Raw genomic sequence first — 18628 nt, forward strand, 5'->3', positions numbered from 1 at the left:
TAATCCATAGCTCAAATTAGGTTTGGGATAGCAGCTGAGTTTCATAATTGGTAAACTCTAGGCAGCATGATTAAATCCAAGACCACAAATAATCACCATTTCATCATCAGTTTCTTTTCTGCCTGTTCTGACCAATTTTCTGAGAAGCAGTTGCTTCTTTTTCTTCTCCTGGAGTCCTGACCTTTTGCTAAGCTGCAATTTCTCAGACTTTGCTTTTTCAAGGTTCCAGCAAGTTCAAGATTTTTCAGGACCTCATTTTTCATGGCAGCTGGGTTGAATTCCTATAAGTCATTATTTTCATAAAATATCTTATTAAGCTACCATCTTTACTGATATTTTGTCTCCATTGTCATTTACCAGATGACAAAAAATCTCAATGTCTGTATTAAAATTCCAAAAAAGGATTCCTTGGAAACAAACATCACTCAGTGTTCTGAGTAGTATCATTTATTTCATGTATGACCAGCCAACATGATAAAACATTTTGCTTTTGGATTCCTTACAGATACTGATCAATGGGACCATCTTTGCAAGAATGTCTCCTGGGCAGAAATCCAGTCTGGTGGAAGAATTTCAGAAACTGGAGTAGGTTCTTTGCCTATTCAGGTGGCATGAACTACATGGAGGCTTTAGAGTAAGGGCTGGGGGAGTGTGAGAGGTACAGAGAGCTGCTCAGTTTCGCTAGGACAGTGGTTTTTATCCTGGCTTCACATGACAGTCATTGGCTGAGGGAGCTTTGAATAAAATAGCAACACCAGAACCACACGGTCCAGAGATTTGGGTATAGTTGCTCACACAGGGTTTGGACATTTGTATTTTTTCAAAACTCATGGGAGTCAGTTTTTGTACCCAAAGTTGAGAACCACTGTACTAGAATATAAGGAGCATGAAAAGGTATGGAGAGAAATAAGACTGAAAGACTGACTTAAGCTCAACTCCTGACAGTACAATGGGAATTTAGACTTTATCTTTATAAGCTATTGTTATGATCTAGGGAGATTTGTATGATCAGGGATTCACATAACCCACCCTCAACATTAAAATATTCTTATGCTAAAGCATCCTTTCCATCCAAATCAGAAAAAACACAAAGACTCTCCATTTCTAGTCAGAATAAAAAGTTCACATAGAGTGCCCATCATCCGGGACCCTGTATTTCCTGTTCATGGACCTCATGGAGTAGCCACGCTAGACCTCATCCTACTCACCTGATTCAGTCCTTAGGAAAACTACTCAATTTACAAAGCCCTATCTTCCCTACATGGTTTAAACCCAGAGGTATCTAGTACTTACAGGAAGGCAAGAGAAAAGTGCAGCTACTTTGTGAAAGCTCTTTTGGTGCTTGTCATTTAAGAAGCTGACTCTCCATAATCTTTTTCAACACTTCCAGAGAGAAGTGCTTGTCCAACCTCGAAAAGCCATCTGAACTTGGGATGTGCTTTCTTTCTTCCACTTCTGGGTCTGGCACATCATGTTTTAGTGAGAGACTGAGGACAGGGTGGATTTAGCATGAGCAGTGCAGCAGCTAAGACCTGCTTATCACTGGGAGCTCATCAGGCACTTTCCTGACAGCACTTCATTTCACACTCAGAACACTTTGCAGAGGAGAGAAATGATGCTGCAGGATGGTAGGATGCCCAGGCCCAACTCTAGATCTTCTGGTTTTGAATCTTGTGCCCGCCCTACCATGTTCTGACATCTCATCATGGGGTCATGTATATCCCCAGTTTTCAACCAGGAAGGCTGCTCCCCAAGCAGTGAAGTACAGTGTCTCCATGTGGGGTCAGGAATGATGCCTTGGATTTCATCATCCATTATGCAAACTGCTCAGTTACACTTTACTTCTAATAGACCCTTAGGGAAACTCCTTTAGAATAAATGATAAAGTTAAGCCCTAAGTAATCATGGACACTTTGTTTTTCTTAATTAGAGAAATTAGCTGGTAAGGATAGCTTTGATCTTCTTCCACCATTTCACATGATTCCCTTTTAGTTATTTTGTAGGTATGTGCGGAGATGGAGCCAATGACTGCGGGGTAAGTAGCTGCCAGTGGGTGGCCATAATCTCTCAATAATACGTACCTGGAGCTCTTTAGAGACGGTACCTGCTGGGATATATATATATATATATATATATATATATATATATATATATATATATATACCCTTTGCATTTCTCATGATGGATAAACTGCTGGTGAGGATCTGGGAGGGTCCTGACCAGTATAGGATAAACAAGGCACAACTTGGTTCTGAAGTTGCCACATCTTTGGCAAGGAGCCTCAATGCCATCTCTTTCTTATGTGCTGGCAGGGTAAAGTCGGGTCGACTTCTGATTAGGGCTGAGACCCAAGTTACCTTGTGGTGGGCTTGACTGGCCTTTTCTTCTGTGTCATCAGGAGAAGTGTGTGTGTGTCCTCACAGGTCATAAGCTGACTCTTTGCTTTCAGGCCTTGAAAATGGCTCATGTGGGCATCTCTCTGTCAGAGCAGGAGGCATCTGTGGCCTCACCTTTCACTTCCAAGACTCCAAACATTGAGTGCGTCCCTCACCTTATCAAGTAAGTGGGCATCTACCCCTATGTTATCTTCTCTCCCTTGAATTTGAGTACAGATAACATTGTTCTGCCTGGGAAAGGCCAGCATCCCTATGTGTGGAGAGGGTCACACAAAAATGCAAACATAGCTTCTGCCTAACAGACTGAGCAGAAATTACGAATAACAATGGAAGAAAAACACCATTTCCAATGGAAGATGTTGATTGGATTATTTTCAAAGTGTTGAAATCTGGAACTTGTAACTGCTTTGAAAATGTATTAATTAGCCTTTCTCTATCTATCTATCTATCTATCTATTATTGGGAATTGAACCCAATGGTACTTTACCACTGACTATACCCCAGTTCCTTTTTCCTTTTTTAAATTTTGAGACAGGGTATCCCAAAGTTGCCCAGGCTGGCCTCAAACTTGCGATCTCCTGCCTCAGCCTCCTGAGTGCTGGGACTACAGTGTGCCACTGTGTGTGGCCTTCTTATTTTTAATATGTATCTTCTTAGATGCTTCATACTGGAAAGTTTAAGACATACACTTACCTTCCTTCCCTTTTGCCTCATTATACTGCTTTGAGTAACTTTTCCATCCTTGCCTTTCAAAATCTATACTTATCTTTGCTTCTTCCACTAAAATTTTCCTTGTTGGTTTATTTTTCTTTTCACAGAATATGTAATTCTGTGGCATTTTGTTTGAATGGTAGCAATAGCAGTATACTTGCTCTTGATGATAGTTTAAAAGGGGCTTAGCACCCACATTATCTTATATATCACACACCCTGGAGATATAGGAATGGCAATTATCTCTTTTACAAAGAAAGAACTTGAGGCTCAGAGAACTTGGGCATAACTGATATGCTCAAGGTTGCATAGCCATATAGAGTCGCAGATTGTTTTAGAATTGAATTTATTTAGATGGGTTTTTTAATCTACAAATATTATACTTTTAACATATTAAATTAATAATCTGACCAGATTCTTCCATTTAAAAATTATATTTATTCACTTATTGGGCAAATATTTATTGAGTGGGGACTTAGCACCAGGATCAGATAATACTTAACCGATATTGATAAATACTGTCAAGGAAACAAAAAGAACAGCGTGAAAGGTCAGAAGGTGGTTGGGGAGGAGAACTGGACAGTTCCAGAAGGTGGCTTGGCAAAACTTTTCCAAGGAGGTGAGGAATGAGAAGAAACTACCTTTGGGGCAGAGAAAAGGACAGTAGAAAAATCCTGATACATTTAAAAAAAACCAAAAAACTGTTTTGAGAGTCAAGTCTTAGCATCCCAAGAAATAATTTTGATCATAAGTAAATTAAAACCTTATTCTTTCTCCCAAATGAAACAGAAATGGCATTTCATGAGTCATTTATTTCATGCTTTAACTATGTAGTGTTTACTCAGTCAACAATAACACAAAGAAGTACGCTCATTGCGTCTACTCTGTTTAAATTTGACATATGAGTAATTTGAGTGTGCATATTGTTTTAGAAAAAGTTGAGACTGCCAAAATGAAATTTGAATCAAATGTTTGCCAACCTCCTGAAGGTCCTGCATGAAAATGGATCCCAAACCTGAAATTTTATTTCTGTTTCTTCCCAGAGGAAGAAACTGAGACAAGGGAAATCACCTTCCAAATCAGATCGCATTAGCGGATAGTATTTTGAGTATTTATTAACTTTGTTTTTAGTATAATGTATTTAGTGGTACATTTATATAATTCAAGTATTTTTTATTGATTATGTTTAACAACTTGCTTATAACATTCCTGAAAATTTAACAATTGACTTTCAAGAGTTAGTATAAACCTGCATACCTCTGGTTCCACGAGGTATAGGACTTTGAAAATTGCAATATCATACAAAGATACAAATATCTTGTATGAGGTGTGAGACTAGCTCCCAGATCCCCCTATTCTGAGGTCAGGAGCTTAGCCACTGCCTGCAGAAGGAACAAGAGTAGATATAAGTCTGGGCCCCATTGCCAGATCAAGGCCTCCAGACATCAGCCTGGAATTAGGCTTTCCTCAACATCTAGTCATGCAGTATCCTGAGCCAGGTCCCTCAGTCTCAAGGCTGACTAGTCTGTCAGACACAAAATGGTAAAATCAGATGTCTGATTTTTTTTTTCTCCTGAGCTCAGCTGAACAGCACAGAATAACTGACCTAATTTCTTCCTAACTTCATTTTCTTCCTCTTTCATTGTTTTCCTTACACAGGGAAGGACGAGCAGCTCTTGTGACCTCGTTTTGCATGTTTAAGTACATGGCTCTGTACAGCATGATTCAGTATGTTGGTGTTCTCCTGCTCTACTGGGTATGATTTGGGACCCACCCTCTTGGTTGATGAGAACCAAAACAAGGGGTGGTGCACTCTCGATTTGCAATGCCCTTTCAAGAAAGAGTGCAAATAGGACATCAGAACATCAAGAGCCCCTCTAAAAATATCATCAAGTTTTCTTAAAATACATCAGAAATAGACATAGGTGCACAGGAGGAGTTGTTGGTATCAATTCTTTGGCTCTGAGATAGAAACTGTTTTATCTAGTCGTAGATAAACATCAGGACTGAATATATCACTTTCAGTCTCATGTTACTGTCACCTGCTTAGACCAGATTTTTATCTTCTTGATTCCTGTGTGGCTCTACTCTGATGTGCCATTCATTCAGGAGATTATTTTCTTCTTTGGTGTAGTGCTTACTAACTGGCTTATCCTGACTATTAAAGTTTGCCAATTTCAGTGGTTCAGGTACTACTCTCCATAGCCAGTTTTGATATCTCCCTAGTGTGGAATGGTCAAGTGATGTGTATGCACCAGATAGATCCAAGAGTCATAAATATCCTTAGAGCACAGGGAATAGGAACATGTAGGAAGAATTAAGAAATTCTGAATTTTTTTTTTTTAGTATAATTTGTTTAGTGGTATGTTCATATAACTCAAGTTTTTTGGTTGAATGTGTTTAACAACTTGCTTATAACATTTCTAAAAATTTAGCAATTGACTTTCAAGAGTTAGTATAAACTAGCATACCTCTGGTTCCAAGAATATAGGGCTTTGAAAATTGCAATATCATACAAAGATACAAATATTTTGTGATGACTTTCATTATTTGACAAGATGTAAAAGGAGAACAGACATGACTATTTTTTTTGTGAGTTCAACACATGAGCTTATTCTTAACACTAATACCAAGAAAAGGAATTTCATTTGTGCTAAACATATCTAGAGTCATCTTTATTTCTTACCCCTTCTAGGTCAAAGATTTCAGTTTTGTTGATTTTGAATTATCTATACCTGTTAATACTCACTGATAAGTAACTAGAGAAAGATTGGCTATTTATAGACAGCCCTATTTTGAAATCTCAACTCATTATATTCAAAAGTAGAATTAAACACAGTACCCTATAATCCCCTTTCCACTAGGGATGGCGAACAAGGAAGGAAGTTCCCCCAAATCTGCAAGACCTGAGCACTTTTTTTTTAAGTATTAATGTGCTTTATTAGGATTTTCTAACATTTTATCTGACAACACCCAAGGATGCAAATTGTGGTTTAGTTATCCTCATTTCCATCAGTAAAATTCATGTAAGATCACCAGACATTTGTCATTTGAAACTGTTGGAGATGCATGTTTTTATTGTGCCAGACCAAAGTCCAGATTGGGTCTGGTAGAGGGAGATGTTATTTCAACACAGGGTAATACTGACATACAGCCCAGAAAGCACAGGACACATGCTTCCTTTTGGGGAGGGTCTCACAGACTTGGCTCCAAGCACTTCCCACACCAGCACTCACTAACCCACTCAGACCCCAGCCTCACCATCTCCTTGGTAATCTCCCTGAAAAATCCTGTGTTGTAGTGAGAAAATGATCTCAGCTCATGCCAGACTTCATTCAAAAGGTCACAACTTTTTAAGTTGGCTTTTCTTTTCATTTTCAGGAGACAAACAGCCTGTCAAACTACCAGTTTCTATTCCAGGATTTGGCCATTACAACTCTGATTGGTGTAACAAGTAAGAGATACTTTAAAAACTTCCTTCCCAGTATAGCAGTGATGTGTGACATATTCCCAAAGATGGGGGATTCAGGGACAGAGTGGGGGGGCAGGGACAGAGAGACAGAGGGCAGGGGGAGAATATACTATCCTCATTTTCATATTGAAAAAGTGTTGCAAAGGAAAAGCTGGTTATTTTAGTTTTCTGCAAAATATGGAGTTTCCATAAATGGTCAGTAAACATTTAAAAATAAAAGAAGCACCTTGAGAATTGGGAACACTGACATCAGTGAGCTTTTAGGTGTAGTTATAATTGGAATGTGCCCAACAGATGGATGCTAAGTGGCTTTTTATATTTCTGATCTCCAAATCTTAGCCTTTCGGCATTTATAATGGAGCTTCAAAGTAATCTTGCCAGTATACTATGCCTGCCTCCCACCTTCTGATGAATATATGAATTGTCTCCCCAGTTTCCCTGCATAGGAAAATTTTAAAAAATTTTTATGATTTTATTTTGACTAGAGCTATTTTAGATTCACAGAAAAATTAAGAGGAAGGGACAGAGATTTCTCCCTCATCCCCTGCCCCTACACATGCACAGCTTCTCCTATTATCAACATACCCCTTACCCCAGAGTGATACATTTGTTGCAACTGATAGATCTGCATTGACCATCTTATTCACCCCAAGCCCTTAGTTTACTTTGGGATTCATTCTTGGTCTTATATATTCTGTGAGTTTGAAAATACGTAAAATAATGTGTATGAATCATTTGTGATTCTATTCTAAGTGATATCATACAGATTTTTCACTGCTCTGAAATCCTCTGTGCTCAGCCTGTTTATCTTCCTCCCCTCCCCCAAACTCCCCACAACCACTGTGATCATTTTCCTTTCTCCATAGTCATACCTTTTTCAGAATGGCATATAGTTTGAACTATGCAGGATGTAGCCTTTTTAGACTGGCTTCTTTCACTTGGTAATGTGCATGTGAGTTTCCTCCATGTCTTTTCATAGCTAGATAGCTCATCTCTTTGGGGGACTGAATAATAATTATCTGTATGCCACAGTTTACTTATCTACTCACCTACTGAATGACATTTTGACTGCTTTAAGTTTGGGCAATTATGAATAAAGCTAGTATGAATATTTGTGTGCAGGTTTTAGTGTGAACACAAGTTTTCGGTTCTGTTGTATACACACCAAGGAGTGTAGCGGAATCAAATGGTAAGAGCATGTCAGTTTTGTAGGAGACCCCCAGGTTGTCTTCCACAGTAGCTGTGCCCTATTGCCTTTCCACCTGCAGCCAGTGGAAGTTCCTATTGCTCCACCTCTTCACTGGCATTCAGTGTTGATGATGTTTTGGAATTGGGACCTTCTTAATAAGTGATAGTGGCTCCACATAGGCTTTCAATCTTATTTCTTCCTACCTTCTCAAGGGTTTGATAGTAATCCTCTAATAATCTCTTTTTCCATTTTCATCAACGTTTCTCTGATCTACTGCATCATTCATGAATTTGAATTCTGGGTTGTGGTGTTTTTTGGTGGAAGGCAGTGGCCCCTGAGCCGTATCCCCAGTGCCCACCGGCCTTCCCCACCCCTTTCTTTCTTTCTCTCTTCCCACCCCTTTCTCATCTCTTTTTCTCTTTCTCTCTCCCCCACCCCTCTACCTCTCTGAAGTTATTTAAGATGGAATTTTTTCCTAATTTCTTTTGGAATTTTTCACTGGAGATGTATAGAGACACAACTGCTTTTTATGTACTGATTTTATACCCAAAAACATTGCTAAAATTCTTTTATTTACTCTAGTAGTTTCCATGTATATTTTTTGGAATTTTCAATATATAGGATTTGTCATTTGCAAATATACTTTTGTTTCTTTTTCAATTTAGATGATCTCATTTATGTATTTATTTATTTGTCTAATTTCTCTGAGTTGAACTTTTCAGTACATTGTTGGATGGCAGTGTTGAAAGTGGACATCCTTGTCTTGTTTGTGATCTTAGGGAAGAAGTTTTCAGTCTATCATCTTTGACTATCATGCTAGATGTAGGTTTTTCATTACATGATATACAACCATGGAGATTATAGGTAACATCCTAAATTTGTGATAATCTAGCCTGAATTAGTTGCTTAACATACAAAATCTCTGCCTTTTTCTAGCTGTCTTCCTCTTTTATGTTGTTCATGTTACAATTTACATTTTTATCTGTTATAACAGATATATAATCACTTTTATTCATGTCTTTGAAATAATGTAGGAATAAAAAGTGGAATATAAGCCAATATTACAGCAATATCCATTTTTTATATTGCTGTTATGGTTACCTTTGCTGGAGATGGCTATTTTTTCATACACATGTGAGTTACTGTCTAAAGTCCCTTCATTTCAATTTGAGCCCATTAGCATTTCTTTCTAGGTAAGTTTAGTAATAAGAAACCAATTTAGTTTTTGTTTAGCTGAGAATATATTAATTTCTCCCTCATTTTTGAAAGATAAGTTTTCCAGATATGGAATTCTTGGTCAACAGGGATTTTTTTCTTTCATCATTAAATATAATATTCTGTTGACTTCTGGCCTAAATGCTTTCTAATAAGAAGCTAGTAATTAATCTTACTAAAGAGCCTTTGTGAATGATGAGAAATTCTTTCCTTATCTTTGACTTTTTACAGTTTAATTTTAAATTTTAGTGTGACTCTTTGGGTCTAACCTATTATAATTCTTTGAGCTTATAGAAAGTGCAGATTGATGACTTATCAAAGCTTTCAAGTTTTCTGCATTATTTCTTCAAATATTCTTTCTGCCTCTATCTTCTCCTTCTGAGACTCCCACAGTGTGTGCTATGTTAGTCTAGTTGACCTTGATCTACATGTTTTTTGGACTCTGTTCACTTCTTTATTCTTTTTTCTTTTCTGTCCTCCAAACAGAATCAATTCAACTGCTCTGTCTTCAAGATCACTAATTTTTTCTCTTCTGCCTGCCCAAATTGGCCATTGAACCCATGAAATGAATTTTTCACTAATTGTACTTTTCAACTCTAGGAATTCTTTTGGCTCCTTTTAATAATTTCTGTATCTTTATTAATAGACATTCTCATTTTATTTACATATAGTTTTCCTGATTTTATTTATTTGTTTCTCTATCATTTCTTTTTGTTCTTTGAGACATATTTAAGACAGTTGTTGTATTGTGTTTGTCTAAGCTGGGTGGTGGCATATGCCTATAATCCCAGCAACTTGGAAGGCTGAGGCTGGAGGATGTCAAGTTCGAAGTCAGCATCAGCAACTCTGCAAAGCCCTAAGCAACTTAGCAAGACCCTATCTCAAAGTGAAAAAGGGTTGGGGATGTAGCTCAGTGGTAAAGCACCCCTGGATTCAATCCCTAGTACCTAATAATAATAAAGTTTTTGCCTCATAAGTCTAATATATGTGTTTCTTCACATACATTGAGTGATGATTTCCCTCAATCTATTTTGTTCTTTGAATAATATTAGAAAGCAGATTTTCCTCACTCCCTAGGGTTTGATATTTTTTGGTTTTGCTATCTGTTGAAAGTTGTAATAGTCCATTTATTTAGTGACTTTCCTAGACTATTTCTGTGAAGACAATATAAGGTGTCATGTGTAGCCACCGAAATCTTTGTTCCTTTAGCTTTTGTTTAGCTAGTATTTTGATAGATTTTTCCTTGACCTCTAGGAGTTAAAAAAATAAACAAACAAAAACACATTTCCTGGCTTTTTCATATTGGTTTTGTGCTGGGGTGCTTATTCATCATGTAGCCAGGTTTGCACTGCGTCCAGAGATCATGGAGAGCTGAACGTCTAGTGTCTTCTCTGAGCATGCCCCTTATCCTTGATACATGGCTTTCTATATTTTGTGATACATTCAAATACTTTTGGGGGGCACTTATAAGTGCCCTGGTTTCTCAAAGAAAGTTTTCTTAGCCCTTCCTCCCTGTTTTAAGTGAGCATTGTATATTTCAGCTATAATCTTTTGCTCCAGGCAACTCTGGATTGTTAGTTTATAGTGTTTCCAAGCAATGTATCCTTCTTTTTGCCTGAGTGAGTTCCTCACTAGGTGAAATGGAGGTGAGTGCCTTGCATCAATCTATTCTTCAGGTAGCTTCCAGACAGGTAGAACAGACATACATAAGAATTTGGGAAGAAGTCTGCTGTGCCCCCTCTGTAACCAGGGACCAGAGAACCACACTGAGGACCCAGGGTTAGTTAGTATCTTCAGATGGCCCCTGAGCTGATAAGGGAATGAGGCACATGCAAGAAAAAAAAAATGCCATAAAATTGCCTCACTATTTTAAAGTTGCCTTTTTCTTAATTCATTGGTGTTTGCTTTATTGCTATGAATTTATTGCTTTTCAGAGTTCTGGAAAAGTTGGTTCTGAAAATTTCTAAGTTATTTTTTGTTTTTCTGGAAAGATGGGAGCTTGGAGCTGCCTACTCCAACATTTTGCTGGTATCATTCCTCATTTGTTGTAAATATTTTGGAACATTACTTATAGTCACTGTGTGTTGCTCCATTGTATAGATGTACCACAATTTATTGTATATGTTATTGTGATGAACCTCTTTCCACATTTTTTTTTTTTTTTTGAGTACGGATCTTTTTTTTTTTCTTTTTTTTTTTATTTTTATTTTTATTTTATTTTATTTTTTTTTTTATTGTTGGTTGTTCAAAACATTACATAGTTCTTGATATATCATCTTTCACACTTTGCTTCAAGTGAGTTATGAACTCCCATTTTTAGCCCATATACAGATTGCAGAATCACATCAATTACACATCCATTGATTTACATATTGCCATACTTGTGACTGTCATGTTCTGCTACCTTTCCTATCCTCTACTATCCCCCCTCCCCTCCCCTCCCCACCCTTCTTCTCTCTCTACCCCCCCATTGACCTTCATTTCTCCCCCTTGTATTATTTTTCCCTTTCCCCTCATTTCCTCTTGTATGTTCTTTTGTATAACCCTGAGGGTCTCCTTCCATTTCCATGCAATTTCCCTTTTCTCTCCCTTTCCCTCCCACCTCTCGTCTCTGTTTAATGTTAATCTTCTTCTCATGCTCTTCGTCCCTACTCTGTTCTTAGTTACTCTCCTTATATCAAAGGAGACATTTGGCATTTGCTTTTTAGGGATTGGCTAGCTTCACTTAGCATAATCTGCTCTAGTGCCATCCATTTCCCTGCAAATTCTATGATTTTGTCATTTTTTAATGCAGAGTAATACTCCATTGTGTATAAATGCCACATTTTTTTAATCCATTCGTCTATTGAAGGGCATCTGGGTTGGTTCCAAAGTCTTGCTATTGTGAATTGAGCTGCTATGAACATCGATGTAGCAGTGTCCCTGTAGCATGCTCTTTTTAGGTCTTTAGGGAATAGACCAAGAAGGGGAATAGCTGGGTCAAATGGTGGCTCCATTCCCAGCTTTCCAAGAAATCTCCATACTGCTTTCCAAATTGGCTGCACCAATTTGCAGTCCCACCAGCAATGTACAAGTGTACCCTTTTCCCCACATCCTCGCCAGCACTTGTTGTTGTTTGACTTCATGATGGCTGCCAATCTTACTGGAGTGAGATGGTATCTTAGGGTGGTTTTGATTTGCATTTCTCTGACTGCTAGAGATGGTGAGCATTTTTTCATGTACTTGTTGATTGATTGTATGTCCTCCTCTGAGAAGTGTCTGTTCAGGTCCTTGGCCCATTTGTTGATTGGGTTGTTAGTTATCTTATTGTCTAATTTTTGGAGTTCTTTGTATACTCTGGATATTAGGGCTCTGTCTGAAGTGTGAGGAGTAAAGATTTGTTCCCAGGATGTAGGCTCTCTATTTACCTCTCTTATTGTTTCTTTAGCTGAGAAAAAACTTTTTAGTTTGAGTAAGTCCCATTTGTTGATTCTAGTTATTAACTTTTGTGCTATGGGTGTCCTATTGAGGAATTTGGAGCCCGACCCCACAGTATGTAGATCGTAGCCAACTCTTTCTTCTATCAGACGGCGTGTCTCTGATTTGATATCAAGCTCCTTGATCCATTTTGAATTAACTTTTGTGCATGGCGAGAGAAAGGGATTCAGTTTCATTTTGTTGCATATGGATTTCCAGTTTTCCCAGCACCATTTGTTGAAGATGCTATCCTTCCTCCATTGCATGCTTTTAGCCCCTTTATCAAATATAAGATAGTTGTAGTTTTGTGGATTGGTTTCTGTGTCCTCTATTCTGTACCATTGGTCCACCCGCCTGTTTTGGTACCAGTACCATGCTGTTTTTGTTACTATTGCTCTGTAGTATAGTTTGAAGTCTGGTATCGCTATACCGCCTGATTCACACTTCCTGCTTAGCATTGTTTTTGCTATTCTAGGTCTTTTATTTTTCCATATGAATTTCATGATTGCTTTCTCTATTTCTACAAGAAATGCCTTTGGGATTTTGATTGGCATTGCATTAAACCTATAGAGAACTTTTGGTAATATCGCCATTTTGATGATGTTAGTTCTGCCTATCCATGAACAGGGTATATTTTTCCATCTTCTAAGATCTTCTTCTATTTCTCTCTTTAGGGTTCTGTAGTTTTCATTGTATAAGTCTTTCACCTCTTTTGTTAGGTTGATTCCCAAGTATTTTATTTTTTTTGAAGATATTGTGAATGGAGTGGTTGTCCTCATTTCCATTTCAGAGGATTTGTCGCTGATATACAGGAATGCCTTTGATTTATGCGTGTTGATTTTATATCCTGCCACTTTGCTGAATTCATTTATTAGCTCTAATAGTTTCTTTGTAGAGCCTTTTGGGTCTGCTAGGTATAGAATCATATCATCTGCAAATAGTGATAATTTAAGTTCTTCTTTTCCTATTTTTATGCCTTTAATTTCTTTCGTCTGTCTAATTGCTGTGGCCAGTGTTTCGAGAACTATGTTGAACAGAAGTGGTGAGAGAGGGCATCCCTGTCTTGTTCCAGATTTTAGAGGGAATGCCTTCAATTTTTCTCCATTCAGAATGATGCTAGCCTGAGGCTTAGCATAGATTGCTTTTACAATATTGAGGTATGTTCCTGTTATCCCTAGTTTTTCTAGAGTTTTGAACATAAAGGGATGCTGTACTTTGTCGAATGCTTTTTCCGCATCTATCGAGATGATCATATGGTTCTTATTTTTAAGTCTATTGATGTGGTGAATAACATTTATTGATTTCCGTATATTGAACCAGCCTTGCATCCCAGGGATGAATCCTACTTGATCATGGTGCACAATTTTTTTGATATGTTTTTGTATCCGATTCGCCAGAATTTTATTGAGGATTTTTGCATCTAGGTTCATTAGAGATATTGGTCTGAAGTTTTCTTTCTTTGAAGTGTCTTTGTCTGGTTTAGGTATCAGGGTGATGTTGGCCTCGTAGAATGAATTTGGAAGTTCTCCCTCTTTTTCTATTTCCTGAAGTAGCTTGAAAAGTATTGGTATTAGTTCCTCTTTAAAGGTTTTGTAAAATTCTGCTGTATACCCATCCGGTCCTGGGCTTTTCTTAGTTGGTAGTCTTTTGATGGTTTCTTCTATTTCCTCAATTGATATTGGTCTGTTTAGGTTGTCTATATCCTCCTGACTCAATCTGGGCAGATCATATGACTTCAGAAATTTATCGATGCCCTCACTATCTTCTAATTTATTGGAGTATAAGGATTCAAAATAATTTTTGATTATCTTCTGTATTTCTGAAGTGTCTGTTGTGATATTGCCTTTTTCATCCCGTATGCTAGTAATTTGAGTTCTCTCTCTTCTTCTCTTCGCTAGCATCGCTAAGGGTCTGTCGATTTTGTTTATTTTTTCAAAGAACCAACTTTTAGTTTTGTCAATTTTTTCAATTGTTTCTTTTGTTTCGATTTCATTAATTTCAGCTCTGATTTTAAGTATTTCTTGCCTTCTACTTCTTTTGCTGTTGTTTTGCTCTTCTTTTTCTAGGATTTTGAGATGAAGCATGAGATCATTTATTTGTTGGTTTTTTCTTTTTTTAAGGAATGAACTCCAAGCAATGAATTTTCCTCTTAGAACTGCTTTCAATGTGTCCCACAGATTCCGATATGTTGTGTCTGTGTTTTCATTAATCTCTAAGAATTTTTTAATTTCCTCCTTGATGTCTTCTATAACCCATTGATCATTCAGTAACCTATTGTTCATTCTCCAAGTGATGTATGCTTTTTCCTTCCTTCTTTTATCGTTGATTTTCAGTTTCATTCCATTATGGTCAGATAGGATGCATGGTATTATCTCTACTCCTTTATATTGTCTAAGCGTTGCCCTGTGACATAATATATGATCTATTTTTGAGAAGGATCCATGTGCTGCTGAGAAAAAAGTGTAACTGCTTGATGTTGGGTGGTATATTCTATATATGTCAATTAAGTCTAGGTTATTAATTGTGTTATTGAGTTCTATAGTTTCCTTATTCAACTTTTGTTTGGAAGATCTGTCCAGTGGCGAGAGAGGTGTGTTGAAGTCTCCCATGATTATTGTATGGTGGTCTATTAGACTCTTGAACTTGAGAAGAGTTTGTTTGATGAACATAGCTGCGCCATTGTTTGGGGCATATATATTTATGATTGTTATGTCTTGTTGGTGTATGGTTCCCTTAAGTAGTATGTAGTGTCCCTCTTTATCCCTTTTGATTAACTTTGGCTTGAAATCTATTTTATTTGATATGAGTATGGACACTCCTGCTTTTTTCCGAAGTCCATATGAGTGATATGATTTTTCCCAACCTTTCACCTTCAGCCTATGTATGTCTTTTCCTATCAAATGCGTCTCCTGTAGGCAGCATATTGTTGGGTCTTGTTTTGAGATCCATTCTACTAGCCTGTGTCTCTTAATTGGTGAGTTTAAGCCATTAACATTTAGGGTTATTATTGAGATATGGGTTGTTGTTCCAGCCATATTTGTTTATTTATGTTACTAAACATGGTTTGTTTTCCTCTTTGATTATTCCCCCCCCTTTACTGTCCTACCTCCCACTGTTGGTTTTCATTGTTATTTTCCATTTCCTCTTCCTGTAATGTTTTGCTGAGGATGTTTTGAAGAGATGGTTTTCTAGCTGCATATTCTTTTAACTTTTGTTTGTCGTGGAAGGTTTTAATTTCATCTTCCATCCTGAAGCTTAATTTCGCTGGATACACAATTCTTGGTTGGAACCCATTTTCTTTCAGTGTTTGAAATATGTTATTCCAGGATCTTCTAGCTTTCAGAGTCTGTGTTGAAAGATCAGCTGTTATCCTGATTGGCTTGCCCCTAAATGTAATCTGCTTCCTTTCTCTTGTAGCTTTTAAAATTCTCTCCTTATTCTGTATGTTGGGCATCTTCATTATAATGTGTCTAGGTGTGGATCTCTTATAATTTTGCACATTCGGCGTCCTGTAGGCTTCTAGAATTTGGGATTCTGTCTCATTCTTCAAGTCTGGGAAGTTTTCTCGTATTATTTCATTAAATAAATTGCTCATTCCTTTGGTATGGAGTTCTATACCTTCCTGTATCCCAATGACTCCTAAGTTTGGTCTCTTAATGTTATCCCATATTTCTTGGATGTTCTGCGCATGGTTTCTTAACAGTCTTGCTGAGCTGTCTATGTTCTTTTCAAGTTGAAATACTTTGTCTTCATTGTCTGATGTTCTATCTTCTAAGTGTTCTACTCTGCTGGTAGTACTCTCAATTGAGTTTTTAAGTTGGTTTATTGCTTCCTGCATTTCTAGGATTTCTGTTTGTTTGTTTTTTATAACCTCTATCTCCCTGTATAGTTGATCCTTTGCTTCCTGGATTTGTTTGTGTAATTCCTTGTCGAAGTGATCTTTCATTGTCTGATTTTGCTGTCTAATTTCTTCCTTGATACTCCAGATCATCTGAAGCATATATATCCTGAATTCTTTATCTGACATTCCATCTGCTGCAGCTGTTACCTCTTCTAAAGTTGAGCTGACCTGCATTGCTTGTAGTCCTTTCTTTCCTTGTCTTTTCATACTGCTTGCGTTTCTTTCTTCTTGGTGAAACTGTTGTGTTTTTGAAATTTTTCCCCCCCCTATATATTTATGTTGCTCTTGTATAGTTGAAAATTCTCCCTTGCAGGTGCGGGCAGGGGCTCTGCTCTGCCCCTCCTCCAATTGGTGTGAGGTGTCTACCACGCCCGCGGACCCCTGGGCCTGATCCGCTGTTCTGTCGCAGGTCTGCCTACCTTGCAGGTGGGGGCGAAGGCTCTGCCCTGCCCCTCCTACCACGCCCGGGGACCGCTAGGCCTGATCTGCAGGTTGGTCGCAGGTCTGCCCACCTTGTGGGCAAGGGTGTCAGTTCCGCTCCGCCCCCACTCCAATTGGGGTCACTTGACCACCACACAGGCGAGCCGCTGGGCCTGATCTGGGCGCGGGCTAAGGCTCTGCTCTGCCCCTACTCCAGTTGGGGTGAAGTGTGTACCACGCTGGCAGGCCGCTGGGCCTGATCCACAGGTCTGTCGCAGGTCTGCTTACCTTGCCAGCGCGGGCGGTGGCTCTGCCCTGCCCCTCTTACCACGCCTGCAGACCGCTGGGCCTGATCTGCAGGTTGGTCGCAGGTCTTCCTACCTTGCGGGCGTGGGCGGCGGCCCCTCTCCTCGCCTCTGGCTCGACGACAAAGCGAGAGAGACTCGGGTATCTGTGACTCACCCTCCCTACCAGGGGACCAACTGTTTCCGTCGCCGCTGGCACCGATGAAGTTTTCTCCTCGGCCGCTCTCCGATGACATCAGATCTCTGCCATGCTGGCATCCCCTGTTCTATGGCTGAATCCCATTTTCTTCTCTTCCAATAGGCGGAGCTGTGCCCTCTGAGCTGAGCTTCTGCCCTCTATGTGCTGACAGAAATCCCTGTACGGTGGCTCCTGGGAGTCTCTCAATCCTGTTAGTCCAGAGCCCTTTCACTTATCCGGCCCCTCCCCCTGTTCCTCCTCCCAGCCAGCCAGCCAGGTCCTGTTCACCAGAGGCGGTTCCCCAAGGATCTGATTACACTTGCAGCCCCACCGCGTGTCCTATATCCCGAACGATGAACACCCTTTCTGTCATTCAATTAAGCCCCAGTGCTGTGGTGGGGTGATCTGGGAACCAACAGTTAAATTTTTCAGGACCCCTTTGGTGGGCACGCCCCCAGAAACTGGCGGCTAAGATCTTGGGTGTCGCCGCTGGTGTTAAGGGGAGGTGGGGATCTGGAGTCCCCTCTGCTTCCCTACAGACACGCCCCCGGTGGTTTCCTGGCTGCTTGTATCTGGAGGGGGTGGGAGTCACACACCTGCTAATGTGGATTCCGCTGGGAAGGAATTCTGTCGGCGGAACTCTGGTGATGTCACCACTCTGCTATGGCAGGCCCCAGGCTCCTTGCCAGAGTGTCCGAAGGGAGGGGTGGGACTGGTCTGTCTCTGGTTGGTTTCAGCTCCCGGTTTGCTATTTCATGAAGGCTTGGCGAGAGACCTCTTCCTAGAGTCCCTGCACCGCTCCTGCTGCGCTGCGCTGCGCCTCGGAGGCTATCCGCCCTGACGCGGGCCGCGTGCAGGCAGCCGACAGTCGCCGAGTCGCGCGGGCAGCGGCTGGCGGGTCTGGACCTCTGCGCTGCGTGGCGGAGATTCACTCGTCTAGCGCAGACTGTCACCTCCAAAAATCCTTCCAATTCCCGGCCGGTCTCTCTTTAGTGGAATTTTGCTAGGAGTTTCTCAGCAGGTCATATCTAAGCGTATCCATGCGTCTCTCTGACCCCTTTGTTGAGGAGGTACTGAAAGCGCTGCCTCCCCTCTCGCCGCCATGTTGGATCCCTCTTTTCCACATTTTTTTAAAAATTATTTTCTTTTAATGTAGAATGAATTTCCAGAATGGAGTAACTATGTTAAAAGTCATGAACATTTTCCTATCTTTTCTTATTTATTGCCAAATGGCTCTGCAAAACTTTGGCATCAATTTGTGTTCCCACAAGCACTTCCTGAGAAGGTGTACTTCATCACTCCCTTACCTATAATTTAATAAATAGCCTTTGCCTACTTAATAGGCAAAACAATGTCATCTTGCTCTTTTAAGAATTTCTCGTCTG

General features: G+C 39.5%; 1 protein-coding gene across 2 annotated transcripts in view; it reads left to right on the forward strand.

The window, feature by feature from the left end:
• The window catches only part of Atp13a4 (ATPase 13A4), a 151844-nt gene that overhangs the window by 117816 nt on the left and 15400 nt on the right, over positions 1–18628 (forward strand). For both annotated transcript variants that reach the window (XM_046458111.2, XM_046458110.2), the window contains 5 exons: positions 506–585; positions 1993–2035; positions 2450–2559; positions 4767–4863; positions 6489–6561. In XM_046458111.2, the coding sequence (XP_046314067.1) occupies positions 506–585; positions 1993–2035; positions 2450–2559; positions 4767–4863; positions 6489–6561 (403 nt within the window). The remainder of the gene's footprint in view (positions 1–505; positions 586–1992; positions 2036–2449; positions 2560–4766; positions 4864–6488; positions 6562–18628) is intronic.

The sequence above is a fragment of the Marmota monax genome, unplaced genomic scaffold (genome assembly GCF_021218885.2).
Source record: "Marmota monax isolate L192 unplaced genomic scaffold, Marmota_monax_Labrador192_F-V1.1 WCK01_AAM20220418_F8-fsc00052, whole genome shotgun sequence".
Lineage (NCBI taxonomy): Eukaryota > Metazoa > Chordata > Mammalia > Rodentia > Sciuridae > Marmota > Marmota monax.